The sequence below is a fragment of the Helobdella robusta genome (assembly GCF_000326865.2).
Source record: "Helobdella robusta unplaced genomic scaffold HELROscaffold_60, whole genome shotgun sequence".
Classification (NCBI taxonomy): domain Eukaryota; kingdom Metazoa; phylum Annelida; class Clitellata; order Rhynchobdellida; family Glossiphoniidae; genus Helobdella; species Helobdella robusta.
Genome location: NW_008705331.1, coordinates 1 through 16636, shown reverse-complemented (window position 1 = coordinate 16636; position 16636 = coordinate 1). Strand labels below are relative to the sequence as shown.

The following is a 16636-nucleotide window of genomic DNA, read 5'->3' as shown; positions in this document are numbered from 1 at the left end:
ATAAATTTGGAAATGATAAATAAGCTTGGATATTGAAGATCTTTGACAATCTAGTACACGCTGTTTCTGAAGCTTTCAAAAATCCAAAACCCCAGCCAACCAGATTCACCTCATTAAATCCAATTTCAACACACGCCATGAAGAATTTCTGCCATAAAAGTAATGTTTTTTGTCTGATGCTGTTGGCACAATTGGCACCATTGATTTTTCTGTCGGCTTCAGGCAGAACCTACAACAAGTTAATGTGGAAGACAACTCCCCTCTGCTCCAAATCAAGCAACAAAAGTTCGACATTCTTGACGAGTAACATCCCTCTAGAACTAATAAGCGATAGAAAATTGGTTGAAAGATGTGGATTAAGATGCGAAACATCAAAGGAATCATGCTTTGCATTTCAAATCAACGTTACAAAGTCGGCGAGCGGCGATGCGTATGATCTGCTCTGTTATCATTTCAGTGGCTTGCCCGACGGCATGCACAAGGACTCTACTGAAAACTGTTCACTCTATGTTTCTGATTGTAAATTTTATGTGATGTTGTTGGATTTTCAATTTTATCAATAGAAAATGTTGTCTAAGACTAGTTATGACTATATTGTCTTTTTTTCTCTTGTTGGGTGCATAGGAACGTTCAGTTCGCGCCCTTTAATAATAAACTATTATTATTATTTCAAAATAATTTTCATTAAAAAAAACAAAAAAAACGAATATTTATTTCTGAGACCCTGCCTACATCAACATCTCGTCGTGGGCTGGTAGCGACGCATCTCGATACTCAACTGATCCCAATCCATTGAACGTGAAAGTGATGGGTCATCAATGTTATTACAGCACGAACAGGGGGGTCAACATCTACACACTCAGTCTGAAAAACTCGTTGCTGTATGATTTTAGAAATTTTGATTTTTACTACTCAAGCACCAATGCTCTGGCAATGAAAGATTATTTCATGGTTATTCATAATTATTCTTTTTTTTTATTCGTCTACATTAAAATTTTAATAGTTTTTCTATCGTTAAGCTTTTTATGATTTTTTATGATAAAAAACTTTTTATAATTGAAGTAAAAAATTATTTTGTTGCTTAAACTATTTTTTATCCAATTATTTTTCATATTTTGTTAAAACTCCGCACTACTACCATTCTTCTTTACTCTCCAACTTTAACATCATAACCTTTACCACCATAATCTCCCCTCTTATCGCCTCAATCTTTTCCACCCCGTTGGTTTGTGACCAGAGTGTAGAGCTTGGAACGGTGCTGGTCGGCCAAACGTGTGACGAACCATCCTCAAACATCGGATCAGTGTTAAGTTATTTGAAGAGTGTCAATCTGGATGTTTCGAACCTGCAGTACAGAGGCAAGTGGATGTTCGTGTGGCAGCAAGGTGCTTACGAGAAGGCTCTGTCCTTCGTTGATAACTCGCTCAGTCCACTTCCTAAACAGTTTATCGTCTGCAATACAGGTTTATATCTGTGTGTGGGTTTGTTTTTGTTCTTTGCTTGTGTGTATGCGTTTGAGAGCTTGTTTGTGTGCATATGTATGAGCGTGTGTGTGTGCGCGCCGTCTGTTTAAATAATTAACATATCGTATATGTTTTGCATTCTAAATGCTATCGCAAAAACTCCCCAACCATCAATCAAACGCCTATGGTTGTATAGAGTTCGATCTTAATTGTTGAGCTAAGACTATCAAAGGCCTGGCGTTTTATGGTTGGGAAACAGCATGGATGTTACAACCTTAGCCATTCAACAGAACAATTGCAGCTGAATAGTTTCTTGGAGCTAAACACAAAAACTATAATGATAAGCTAACAATTTAGGCCTTAAAATAAGAACGACCAGTGTTGTGTCGTGTGTTGAATTATGAAACTTTCAACATTTTAATATTTCATTTACTATATTATTTCTCATTTAAATTAGGGAAATCAATAATTTGAAATTTAAACAAATTTAACAAACACGCTGAAGCATAACTAAACTAAAATTATTTTCCTCACACACACGCACGCACGGATGAAGCCAACAACAAATCTGATTGGACAGGGGTCAGAATGATGATGCTACCGTAAATGACGTCATCGTAAATATTACAATCCATACACAATTTATGAAAAACATAGTTTTGGATGAATTTGATGTTTTATAAACATTATTTACAAAAATTTTTTTTCTGTGTTATTCTCGCATTAGATTTTTTTTAGCAATTTTCTCCAAAGACAACTTGCACGTTTCATATACTAAACTATAACATACTCGAAACTATTTCTTTTATTCAATGTCAGTAAATCTTTTAAAATTAAAATTTTTTGTGGGATTATTGTAGTTCCAGAATTTTAAATTCATTGTTGTCATCGTTGAACGCTTGAAATGTTTTTCCTAATTAACGTTTAAAATATTTTTCGTGGTGAAACTAAATTTTAGTTGAGTGCAGTGAGAAAATTGTTTGTCTAGTCTTAACAAGAAATTTTTAAATTAAATTTTTTAACAAATTTTCGTTTTAAGCAGTTTTTAATATTATGCATATAGAAATTGTTAAATACCAAACACATAAATGAGTCAGTAAGGTTACTTTGTAACAGTTGGAGATATCATATTTCATCGCCATTTCAAAAAATATAGATATTTTAAAATTATTCCGTATTGAGAAAAATTCTAGCATGTGAATTTTAATCACTAATTCACATATTTTCAAGCAAACACTGAGTGTTACAAGTTTTATTTATAATCTACTAGAACCGAGTGTGGTTTTTCAAGAAGTTTCCGTCAGAATCACCATCCCAAAAAGTGTAAACTACGTGATGAATGTTTATGAAATGTACAGGAATGGAAGCATGCAGTAGAGGAACGTTCACGAGAACAATGCTTTTTTAATGGTGAAGAAACAGCTGAGTGAGATTAATCGATAGGAAGGAAAAATGCTTTCAACCATCCTGACGCCAGCAAAAATTGCTGATGCACCGAGAAACGCACATTCGAGGCGTTGGTGCATGTGCCACAAAATCTCATTAAGATGACTCGCTTGCATGGCTGTTCTGTTTAAAAATATATTTTCTTAAAAAATATTTTTGTTTAAAAATATTTTTTGCTTAAAAACATTTTTTGAGAAGATTTTTTCAATTATTGTATAAGGCATTTGATAATATGAGAATAAATTCATGGTCGGATTAACAGTTGCTTCAGAAATGTTGAAACTTGATACGTTTACACACCACACAAGCCTCAAATTCAGATAAAGTTTAAATGATTGAAATAGATTTCTAATTTGAACCTTGCAACTTCATAAGATGTATTTATATTTTAATGTAATGCTGATAGTTTTTACGAGTTTGATCAATGAATCAATTTGGTCGAATTTATTGTACGGTAGGTTGAAATGGACAGCTCAACCCCTATTCTCCAACTCTAGCAGGAAAAATTTGATTTATCATAAAAGCGGCAAAACAGGAGGGCAGCTGGATAGAAGAGGACACGTGATGAAATGTGCCTTCCGCTGCCAAGCATCGAATGGAGCATGTTTCGCATTCCAAGTGGATCTGATGAAGACGGAAGTGTTTTGCTACCATTTCAGTGATCTACCTGACTCCATTTACTACGTGAATCTTTCCGACGATTGCTTCTTGTATTCTGCTGAAAGTATATGATTATAGACTATTTGAAATATATACGGCAATAAATGTCAATACAAAATGCTAAATAGTCTCGAAAAGATTTGAATTTGAATGAATTGGAAGTAAATGAGATGATCAGAGTAGAAAGAGATGCAGTCAATTAAAACAATCGGCAGATAAAATTAAAAATTGAAAGTAGTTATTAAATGAAAAGCAAATTATTCTTAAACAGGCGAAATGTTAAAAATTATCTCAAATAAATTGCAATAGAATAGTTAACCGGTAGCTCGCAATAGAACATATTAGAGATAGTCATTTTAATTCTAAAAGGGTAAACAATTTTTATACCGCTACAAAACCAAACAGAGAAAAAATGCCCTGAAAACTGGAAAAATTAAAAATTGAATAAACCGCCAGAGTTGGTGTACGTGAACGTGTCGTCGTGGGGTTAGTCGTCGTGACGTCATCGATTACGTGCCTGACCCGAACGTCAACAACATCATCGGACCTGGCCAGTACTGCAAACAAAACACGAATAGAGGAATCAACTTGTTCCAAGTGGACATACAAAGTTTACAGATCCTCAATTTCAGAAATTTCGATGTATTGAATCATGGGGTCATTGTAACAGAACTTCTGAGGCAGTATCTCCTGGTTAGTGTAAATATCTTCCAGTTATTACTTCATCATCAGCCCAGTTATTAATTTTGATGAAATTTATTTCATCAAAATTAATATAAACCAAAACAACTCTCTGATCAACATGAACACTTGCAACACCATCAACATTCACCACACGTGATCAACATCCATCACACCTCATCGCCAACGGCAGAGTCTCGAACCTGGGACAGTGCTGATTGGTCGGACATGTGATGAAGCCCGGACAAACCTCGAAAAAATATTTCCTTACTTGCTGAGTGTCAACCTGAATGCTACCGACCTGGTTTTTAGGGGAAAGTGGATATTTGTTTGGCAGCAGGGCGCCTACGATAACACCCTTTCCTTCATTTTCAACTTGAACAACCCCTTATCCAAGCAGTTTGTTTTTGCCAATTCAGGTTTGTTCTTAGACGTCGATTTTGAATGTTTAAATTAAATTTTAACAGAATTAAACAAAGGAACGATTGAAATTTTAAATATTTATTAGCCAGGAACAAGTCAGATTGGATGGGAATGAGATTTCAAACGATCGCGTGAAAAACATTGGCTGGCGTAAAATTTTATCTTTACTGACGAACAAATTTTTTAAACTCGAAATTTGTTTTGTGAAAATTTACTTTTTTGAGATTTAAACTTTTTAATATTTCAACTTATAAAACTTTTTTTAGGACCAACACCGAGCCACTTGTTTGTTTTTGATTAGCCAGATAAATTTCCCAAATAAAAATGAATTATTGAGAACGCTGTGCTAAAACCACGTAGGTATAACACACATATCAAAAGCTTTAGACCTGTTAAGAAACCTTTCAAACATTATATACTAATTTTGCTAAAAACAACTGACTATTACAAATTTTTCGTTATTTTTAAATAAAAACAAATTATTACGTTTCAATTAATTTTATTTCTTCTAAATCAGATTGGTTAAATGTCTGCAAGAACCATTTCGAAATGCCCGAAGGTTAATTGATAGAAACTTGTTAACGAAAATAAACTAAATAAATGTTAATAAGAGAAGAAATCAAGTGATTCAGCACTTTTAATGATGTCATTTATAATTGAATATATATTAATCCTGATGAATCAAAATAAATCGAAGTTTCGAAAGTTTTTTAAAATTGTGATAAAATCTTGCTAAAAAAATCGATAAGCTCAGTTATTATGGAGTGGCGGTTAATAACAAAATAACATATCACAGTTATGTGGATATCACAAAATTGGATTCAGCGTACATCGAAATGAATAAGTAATTTTATTGATTGATTGTCTTAACATTTGGAGTTAAACCACACAGATATTATGCCACTTCAAAAATATTGATGTGACTGAGGACAGAAAAGCATTTATGTACGCTTCTATTGATTCAAAGACACTGGCATCAGTGACGGATCTAAGAGGGGGTGGGTGTGGCCACCGTTGAGAGCAGCATTTGTATTAAGAGTCTGTAAAACTCAGGTTCGCACAGAAAAAACACAAAAGGTCGCCAGTCTTATTTTGGCCACTCTAACACAAATTTTACCTTCCCATCAAAATTTAAACATTTTCAAAATTTTGGCTTTCCCTTCAAAGTTGTCTGGATCCGCCACTGAACATTTCACTAATAACTTGCTAATAAAAAAATTATTGCCCATATCAGAGGCACAAGAGTGTTGTTGAATCAATTAATTAAAACGTTTGAAACCCGATCAGTTAATTATAAATTGACCAATTAAATAGAAATTACAGTTCATTAAATTAATTAGTAAATCCTTTAAAGTTGATTAAACATTAATTTAACTAGCTAACAATGCAAACAGATTATTAAAACATAAACAACTAACAATTGTCTCAACCGCTTTTGAATCGTACTTGCCAAAAAGAGCAACAACATCAAACCATCTATAAACAAACCCCGTAGAAATTCACCCTGCCCCATATTTAAACAGACAGGCCCCTTATTTATATCGGCCCCTCCTTTTTAAGCCTCCCCCATTTGAGCACCATTGCAGGATGTTTCGACCAAAGATGATGACGAAAGATGCGCCTGCCAAAGTCGAGAAGACGATCGGGAAGGTAATCACTGTCACTTTGACGGCTGTTCATCATTAATTAATTAATTAATTAGTTAAAGAAATAATTGATAAGTTAATTAATGAGTTAGTCGGTATACGCAGACAGTAATTGATTGCAGTTTATTTGATGTAGTAGTTAAATACAAATAAGCAAAGTATAAAACTATAATGAAACTGCTCAAACTAATACACAAATTTTAAAATATAATTTGAAAAAAAATACTGAGTAGATATTTTAGAATTTATGGCAAAAAATAACAATTGTGAAAAAAGTTTCAGCAAGTTACATGAACAAATATTTAATCTCTATGGCACAAGAGTCAACCTACCTTCAGCATTGGTCGTCGTATTAGTCGGGCTCCTTGTAACATTTAAGCCAGAAACTATGTGTGATTGTTTTCAGAATTCAATTTATCAACGACCAGCATTCAAATCATTGAATAAATAGAAATAAAACGAAAAAATATTAATTCGCAATAAATTTAAACGAATAACAGTATTAAAATAATAAAAAATAAATAAATAATTAAATAATAAAAAAAAGTTGAAATAATTACCCAATGTAGTGTTAAGCCACGTCATGTTGGGATTTATGGTCGTTTGGGATGACAGCCTTGAAGATGTTGTCGACGACGACGATAATGAACCAGTCACTGGTGATAAATATTTTGATGAGTATGTTGACGCTAAAGTGGTTCCTATTGTTGTAGCACCGTCTAATGTAGCCTCTGTCAGAATTCAAATTTCACAAAATTTGCGATTTCAAGTTTTTATAAAAGGTATAGGATTAGTAAAGATTAGATTAGTGTAGCGTTAGTGATTATTTGAGTGATGTTTTGAAACAAATTTGGATGAAAAGTTGAGTATAAACGTACGAATGAAGTTGCAGCCGGATCCGAAAAAACCATTTTTGCAAGTGCAAAAGTAACCGTTAACTTTGTCAACACATTGCGAAGTGTTCTTATTGCAGGGATCATCTTTACAATCGTTGATATCTACAAATTGAAAGGTATATTGTTGTTGTTGTTGTTGTTGTTAGTAATAGTGTTGTTGTGGTTGTTGTTCCCATTGCTTGCATCAATTATGAAATTTTGTTAATTGCGAAAAACAAAAGATCGGATATCGTAGTTCAAGTTTTAACATTTAAAAACATAAAAATTTGATGAATGAATTTTCCTAAAAACAATTTAAATCTCAAATAAATAAAATTTAGAAACTGAACACTACCTATGCCACAGAGACTGCCTTCAAATCCGGTTGCACACTGGCAGGCAAAGGTTCCTGGAGACTTCTCATCGGTTCCGTTGACACACAGCCCATTGTTCAGGCAGGTATTCAGTCTCGGCAGGACACCAAAGTCGGTTAAATCGAACAAACAAGCGTCTATGACTGCATGTGAAAAATTTGATATCTCGTTATATCCAGATGTCTGATGTAGAGGATGTTATGGTTTCATTCTTTCTTAAGAGTAAGGATATAAAATATGAATTTCAACAATTTAGAACACCAACAAAAGATGAACCACTTACTTTTACAAGTCAGTCTATTACCACTTAGCACCATCGGTTCATACCACTTCTGACACTCGCAATAGTATGAACCATTCGTGTTCGTGCAGTTGCCCGCCCCGCAGATGTCCGCAGTTTTTTTGCATTCGTCAACATCCTGGTCACAATCGGGTCCGGTGAGTCCATCGTTAGCGCATGACAGACAACCTTCAACGTTTGAGCAGTAGTCATCTGGGCAAAAGCAAGATCGACTGCAGTTCTTGCCGTACTTCCCTGATGAACAGGCTGGTTGTGTCGGGGTGGAATAACATTTTCTTATCCATCATCTCAACAAACAGTCTAAACTAAACTATTAAAAATACTTGATCACGTCAGTTGCATAAACTCAAAGACACATAAATTGACCGGAAAATTAAAATGACCAAACATCGTAGACATCGTTAACTGACCAACGCAGTCTCCAGTGCTTTCGAGTCTGAAGTATCCATCCTTGCACGTACACTCGTATGTGCCGTTTTTGTTGGTGCAGTTGGACGTGATGTTGTTGCACGGAGGAGATGGAAGATGACACTCATCTATGTCTGAGATAGCATCGAACATTTTAATCACATTAATTAAATTATTTAATAAAAATGAAAGATTTATTTAAACAAAAAATAGAAACGCAAAATCGCAGATCTTTTTTGCGTATTAGATGTCCATGATTTCATCGGAACTCTAACCCAAAATGAGGGATTGCATAGTGATCAGAGCGTTGGAAAAATTTTAGTCGCAGTTGCTGTTGCATCAAGAACACTAACACCATTTTTTGGTCCGAGACCTTCCTTTGATTTAATAAAATAAATGCATTATCAGAAAAATAGTTTTTAGAACAAACCTTCGCAAGTGTTACTGTCGTTCTTATAACCCATTTTGCACCCACACGTCACGTTGTCGTAACAGAAGTGACAGCCTGGAGAAGTAGAGCAGCTACCTGGAGGGAGGGTGGATGGGTGGGTAGTCAACAAATTGGAAACCAGGAATCAACAAATTGAATGAAAAATAAATTCACAGTCATAAACTTAAATACAATTTTATTCATCTAATTTAGTGGGAAACTAATGATGATGCATTTAAAATCCTTACTTGTACTCAGTTGATCGCACTTGTTTGAAGCACTGTTCAATGAATGGCCAGGGAAACATGAACAAGTGTATGAACCGATTGTGTTCACGCATATCTGATCGCAATTGCTCTTCTGTAGCTTACACTCGTCTATGTCTGTCGGCGATTTTAATACGTTGGTTTTTTTAAATAATTTTTTGTAAATATTAGTTTCGTCGTGCTTTTCATAGTTTAGTTTACTATTTCTATTATTATTTAACTGAATATTGATTGAAAATAAATGGAAGCAGACAAAAACTGCATTGAAATCTCACCTTCACAGATGGACTCGTTCCTGACCGTTACCTTACTCTCATATCCAGCGTTGCAATCGCATCTGTATCCGCCTTCTAAGTTGATGCACTTTTCTGTCGGACTGGTACAGTTGTTGCTTGTGTCGGAGTTGCATTCGTTGACGTCTTTTTTAAGAATATATATACGTGGGTTATGTGAGTTACGCACCGATGTAGGTAACGCTCAAGCTCTTAATAAAATTTTTAACCCCATTTCTAACAATTAAGTGAAAAACAATCACAGACCACTAATTGGAAGAAACATTCAAACAGAAAACATCATCAATGGATGAACCTACCGAAACACCGCTGCATGTAATCAATATAATATCCTGATGGACAGTCACTGCACTTGTAACCGATGAACGGAGTGGTGGTCCCATTCTCTGTAGATCCGTTTGTTTGTTGCAGCAGTTGCTTCAGCTGCGTGCTGCTCAAAGAGGTGCAGTTCCGGTCCTTTCCACACGGATTGGTGAAGCAATAATCCGGAGATTTCTCGCAGTGGGAACCTTGAAGTGGAAAATAATAACTGTCGAATGTTGTTCTCAAATTGAAAGCAAGCTAGCTATTAGCGGTTGTCTTGAATGCATTTTTTTATTTGTTATTTCTTTCAATTATAATTTTGATTCAACTCTCAGCTGCATAATACTCTACCACAATTAAACAAAGCAGATCAATAAATTTTATATTAATTGCGCCAAAACAAACAGCTTTTACCATTAGGTCTACATTCGTTTTTTATAGAACCTGTAAATTATTGTACATCCCAAAATGAAAGAACAGCAAGACTGCTTACATTTCAAGATATGAAATTTTCAACTTATGCGAACCAAACTAGCTCATCAGAGTTGGAAAATAGTTAGACATAGAAAACTTAAAAACATTCCAACTTTACTGACCAGATGCCAAAAACTCGAAACATTGGCAAGCAGCCTCCTGATAAATGTTGGAGTTTGTTAAGTTGCTGTTGATTGTGCTGTTCTCCCACAAACAAAAGCCCATGTCGTTGCAGTTGCAGACGAGTGCGTTCACTGTGGCGGGCATGACGGCTGTTGCATTCGTGTTGCCAGTGATTCTTTAAAATTATTGAAAATATACAAATATTAATGATAATACTGTCTCCGTCACAGAAATTTCAATACAACGATAATCTATTGCTTTAAAAAATTCTTATTACTGACGTTAAGTTGAACGGTTTCAAGTCTTTAGACTGAGGTGTCCAGGTGAAGGTCCAGTACTGACATGGCTGTATGGAAGAGTCATCGCACGTGATCGATGCTCCAGGAAACATCGTCTGATTCAGAGGATCCATGCTCATCATACTGCTAGACGATAGGCCGGTCACACTGACGCGGATGGTGGTTGTTACGTTAGCAGAAAATTTAATGGGCTCCGTTGGGATTGAAATCTGTACGACCTGGTTGTCTGCGATTGATTGATGAGTGGAAGTTTATGTGATCGAAATTCATCATTAATGCAATGAAACAACACAACTCACGTTATTTTAAGTTATTTAGCACTCAAAAATCAGTCCGTTATTAGCGGTTCGTCAATGTTTCAGATAAACGCTAATAACAAAATAGAAATGTACAATATAGCGTGCGTAAAAAGGCAGCACAAACGTTGAATCATTCAATCTGTTACCGATTCCCAATGAAGATTATTATTTTGTATAACCTTCAGCAGCAAACCGCAGGCTGCTCTTCGAATAAACAATTTCAAGAGTGCTGTTGGCAAATGATTTGCTGCCCGTCGCGCAGTAATCATACAAACAGGAGGAGTCGACTTCTCCTGCAAATGTTGTTGAAAATATTTTAATTCAGCGTAACTTTCGTTATTATAGCTTTAATATATATCAAAGAGAGTAATTTGATTATTATGAATTGAAAATAACTTCTACGAACCATTAACTGTACAAGAAGCAGTAGCAACAGTTTTATTCACAACGCAGGCTGATGAATCCTCCAAGAACAGAGGAACGAAGTTGGGCTTCTGGAATGAGCTGAATGTTTCATTGATGGCACTGTTGTACCAAAACCACGAGTCTGAGCTGGACTGAACCAACCCTGTTAGTGTGGATAATGTTATGAATGCTACACGCTACAGTCACGCTGACGAACATTATCCTTATATATTTTGTATTTCTATTGAACAATTTTTGGTCTATGCTGTACTATCTTTTAAATCTGTCTACATTTCAATAGTGGAAATTTCACGAAATTAATTTTTGAAAATGAGATAACAATATGCACTCGGGTCAGCCATTTGTTAACAAAACTTACAACTTTGTCCAAAATCGAATAATTGTCTTTCGGTGGAGTTGACACTGATCTGTGTACCATTGGGGTACGTGAAGTCGTTGCTAGGGTCGCCATCAAATTTGCCATAAAGACCATTGAAATCATTATTCTTCATGTCATCTGGAACCGAAAGGCTGGCTAGCAGAGCTTTTTCTACTACTGAAACTTTTACTTTTACACCTACAGAAATTTTTTGATGTTGTGCGTAATAAAGGTCTGTATTGATAAATTGGTGGTATGACACAATTATTTATTAAAACTATGATATACCGCTCGCAACGTTTTAACAGAACGTAAAACTTTAAAATATGAAAAATGTTTGCGTCGATTACAAAATTGTTAAATTACAATAGACGGCCTTAAAACTTTTCACATAAGAGTGGCTTAATTTTTGCAAATCTCTTAACTAACCCGAAGGAAAATTGATAAGTAGATCGGTGAAGTTTTTCGTAAGTGTGATGCCTGGCATTTTGTCGTACGTTGTCGAGTTGTCGATTGGTGCCTTCTGGAACCACGTCGGCAGATCAGTCAGATCGTTGGCAATGTTATGAATAACTGGAAGTGGGTGTTGAGATTAAGACATATATATAATCAATAATAAATACTTTCAGCCTTTCCGATTTTTATGCATTTTATTTAAAATTAATAAAAATGTGTAGGAAAAAACGATGATTCAAAAATCTCATAAATGTATTTGAGTCTCAATTATTGAAAAAATATTTTTTTTTGTAAACATTGAAAAGAAGTTAAATTCAATGAGCAGTCAACAAAAATTTAAACAGCAGTCAACCTACCAATATCATTCTCCTGTAGAAGAACTGTCACATCAGAACTGTATCCAACTGTTGAAGTAAAATCTTTGAAAGCGAATCCACTAAAAATAGTGGCGTCCATCAAATTCCCACCGGGACTTCTGTATTGGGCAGTCCTTGCTTGCATGTGGAAAATTTTGTCACATTTGATCATCCAGTACTCTCCCAATCCATTGAAAGTGTAATTGGTTCCATCCAGCGTGGTGATGTGCGGATCGCCGAACATGAAACCTGAGGGGTTCAGCAAAATTGAAATTAATGTGAACAAAAATTTTGAGGATAAAAAAATAAACCATAATTAAATTTTAAAATTTCAAAAACGCTTTCAAAATTTTAAAAAATTAGCTTGAAACGGTAGATGAGCTAACCGACGAAAGGCATCCTATAATTCCAGCAGTAAGACTGAGGTCTGACCTCGTAGAAGAGGTCACAATTGTTTGACTCCAGGCAGCACCACCTCTTAGGTAAGACGTCGTTTGACCAGTGGAGGCCAGGATAATAATTTGGATGGTAGAGAAGCATGTTGCTGGAATAGTAACCGTTGAAAGTCCACAGCCATGAGAATGATGACCATGCAAACCAGGGCGTCCACCAGCTCCACCACCAGCCCCATGATATAAAGTAGTTGTCGTAACAGCATTTCTGCATGAAAAGAAGAATAAAATTATTTAACGCTCACGTTGTTATTCAAAAGAACTGCTCGTATCAATTGTTAACAAAATAAAACACAGTCATCATATTTAAAACCAAGTAACAAGCTGTCCAGAAATCATTTGAAGAGTCACAAGTTGTTTGAAAGGTTAACTCAATGAACAATTAATATGTCAAAATGTTACTATACACATTGCTTAGGTATGTATCAAGTTAGCAAAAACAGAAAATTAAATGATAAAAACTAAAAGGTAGAATAATATTATTTTAAAAAAGCTGCGCTAATGTTTAATTTTTAACCAACCCTTGTAGCTGTTCCGTATGTTGGAAAAGTAGTTGTGTAGCAGATAGGGTTCCAAAAATATTCAGAGTAGTACGGGGTGAACCTCGGATCCATCATCGCCTGCCAGAGAGTGCAGGGACAGTCAGGCATGTTACTGTGGTACATCAGAGGATTTAAGTTTAACTGCTGCTCGTACCACACATAACACTGGAACTCCGCAGAATTTGGAGTTTCACTTTGAATGAAGGAGCTTTGGAAAAACCACCTACCAGCTGATCCTGATTAGAAATCGTTCATTATTTGTTCGCCGTACAACTAATTCTTCAATTGTAGTTTAAAAGTATTTCAAAATTTAAAAAATTAATTCAATTGTTATAAATACCTTTGGGACCAAAAAGTCTCGCTAGACTCATGGCGGAAGCTGTGCCAGACGTGTAAAACTTGTAGAGATACTGGGACGGAGAATAGAAAATATTGTGGTCAGACATTCTGTAGCCCTGCGAGTTGGCTCTCGATGTTTTCCAGCTGTTGGCTTCGTAGGAATATATCATGTAGCTCCTTCGATTTTTGGCGTCGGTCGTTAAAACCAGTTGAAATGTTGTTCGCTGTTCAAATAAATGAATAAATCAGCAAATTAAATGAATGAATAAATTACTAAAACATTACTTTAGCACTAAAATAAAATAAATAATATTTTAGTTAAGTTTATTAGCTTAGTAAAAAACATCAGGAACAAAATAGAAATGTCACCTCCTTTAGAGTTGCAGACGAGAACGGGTATGGGCTGACATTGGCCCACGTGAATTTGCAAACCTGTGTAGGATTGAAAGTGCCGCTGTAGTCGATGTTGTACAGCAAGGCTAATCTGACGCTTTCGTAGACATTCCTGTCACTTTCAGATATTTTAGAAAAGGGTGTTCTTCTCGAAATACAAGAGTAAAAAATTTTTCCGTCATTTAAAATTGTAGAGCTTGAGTTACGAAAATTATTCAAGTCAATGTCGACCCAAAACGGAGCGATGATGGCGAGGTTGGATACTTCATTGATCTGGCGTGGAATAACTGATATGTAAGCCTGGTTGAAGGTTAGGTAACCGTTCACGTTGATCTGCAGTGCGCGTTCATCAGAGAAAGATTACGTACGATTTTTAAAGTTATTTAGTTCATAGAAATGAAAGTCAAATAATTATTTACTATTTATTAAAATTAAAGAATAAAAAACACAGTAATTTAAAGTTTTAAAAATTCTGCTTAACGACTTGTGATACTTTTGGAGAACTGAAAAATTATTAACGAAAATAAATCATATTTTTAAGCAAATTAATAACAAAGTTGAAAATTGTATTTTTTTAATGAACGGTACCAAACAAAAGTTAGGCTAACGTATGCTTTGGTGTAAAGATCAGAGCCAAATAGAAACTGTTCGGCGAGAATGAGTTCGTAATAGCCGTCGTTCTTATCATAAAATGCAATCTCACGATCGTTGTATTGGGTTCCATAATTTAACAGTATTCGACTGGCTAGAATTTGACAAAAAAATCAAGCAATTTCATTATTCCAAATTTTATTTTACATTGCTATAAATGTAAACATTTTTGTTAGCTATGAATAATTTTTTTCAATTTGTTTTTAACACTAACGTGGTGGTGCTGTTGTTGTAGTTGTTGTGGTTGTAAGTGTCGTAGTTCTTACTGTGGTGGTTATAAGAGTTGTTGTTGTTGTCTTTGGTAGAGTTGTGGCTGTTGTTGTTCTTGTTGTCGTTGTTGTCATCACGGTGGTAGTTGAAACTGTACTGGATTTTGTTGTTGTTGTTGTTGTTGTAGCTGCTGTTGTTGTCGTTATTACTGTAGTAGTTAATATTGTGCTGGACTTTGTTGTTATTGTAATTGTTGTTGTTGTTGTCATCACTGTGGTAGTTAACACTATTGTTGTTGTGGTAGGTTGTGTTGTTGTAAATATTGTTATTGTAGAAGGAGTTGCAGATATTGTAATCGTAGATGTTGTCATCGTGGGAAGTGTTGTTGCAGATATTGTTGTTGCAAATGTTGTAGTCGTAGATATTGTTGTGAAAGAAAATGTTGTACTAGATATGATTGAACTTGATATGGTTGATACCGATGCAGATACAGTTGTACTGGACACAGTTGTACCGGAAACTGTTGTACTGGATAAAGTTGTACTGGATACAGTTGCACTGGATGCACTTGTACTAGGTAGGGCTGTACTGGATGCAATTGTGCCAGACACTGTTGTACTGGATACAGTTGTACTGGATGCACTTGTACTAGGTACAGTTGTACTGGATACAGTTGTACTAGGTACAGTTGTACTGGACACATTTGTACCGGACACTGTTGTACTGGATGCACTTGTACTGGATACAGTTGTACTGGATGCACTTGTACTGGATGCAATTGTGCCAGACACAGTTGTACTGGATGCACTTGTACTAGGTACAGTTGTACTGGATACAGTTGTACTAGGTACAGTTGTACTGGACACATTTGTACCGGACACTGTTGTACTGGATGCACTTGTACTGGGTACAGTTGTACTGGGCACATTTGTACCGGACACAGTTGTACTGGATGCACTTGTACCAGGTACAGTTGTACTGGATACAGTTGTACCGGACACAGTTGTACCGGATACAGTTGTACCAAATACAGTTGTACTGGATACAGTTGTACCAAATACAGTTGTACTGGATGCACTTGTACTAGGTACAGTTGTACTGGACACATTTGTATCGGATACATTTGTACTGGATGCACTTGTACTAGGTACAGTTGTACTGACCAACGTAATTAAAGATATGGTTGTTGATGTGGCAGATACGACTGACACGGATGATGTTGTATTAGGTAAAGTAGAACCTGATAACGTAGTTGTAGAAGCAGTTGCACTAGATACAGTTGGATAAAATGATGTCGTTGTACTTGATAGAGTTGAAGAAGTTGTTGTTGCAGATGTTAATGAATTTGTTGTGATTTCGTCAGTCACGTTTGGAGCATGAATGGCAGCGGCGGTAGTATCAATAAGAGAAGTGTACAGGGTAATAGATGCAGATGACGATGTCGTGTTAATAGTCGAAGTGGTGGTAGAATCAGTAGAAACTGAAGAAACCGAAAAAGACGTTGAAGCAGGGTCAATAAATGTAACAGACGTTGAAGAAGAAATTGCAGCAAATGTCGCTACTACTGTTGATGATGTGTCACTTATTGATATAAGCTTAGTGGACGATGCTGTTAAAGGAGTTGATGTTTCGATAACTGATGTACCACTGGAGCCTTTAGCGGTTGTGTTTGTTGAAGTACCTGCAGGA

The 16636-nt window shown here is 35.6% G+C and overlaps 2 protein-coding genes across 2 annotated transcripts; one reads left to right on the top strand and one right to left on the bottom strand.

The window, feature by feature from the left end:
* Positions 1-137: 137 nt before the first annotated feature.
* On the top strand, positions 138-5237 carry HELRODRAFT_180186 (hypothetical protein; the record flags this gene model as incomplete). Its single annotated transcript, XM_009029528.1, has 10 exons — positions 138-519; positions 722-951; positions 1238-1463; positions 2044-2045; positions 2822-2889; positions 3368-3633; position 4026; positions 4148-4262; positions 4444-4669; positions 5191-5237. 10 exons carry the CDS (start codon positions 138-140, stop codon positions 5235-5237), a joined length of 1563 nt encoding a protein of 520 aa, XP_009027776.1.
* A 10388-nt stretch (positions 5238-15625) lies between these two features.
* Positions 15626-16021, bottom strand: HELRODRAFT_87798 (hypothetical protein; the record flags this gene model as incomplete). The annotated part of the gene is made up of 2 exons (XM_009029521.1): positions 15626-15754; positions 15812-16021. Coding segments are annotated over 2 exons (339 nt in total), but the record flags the coding sequence as incomplete, so codon positions are not given.
* Positions 16022-16636: the final 615 nt, after the last annotated feature.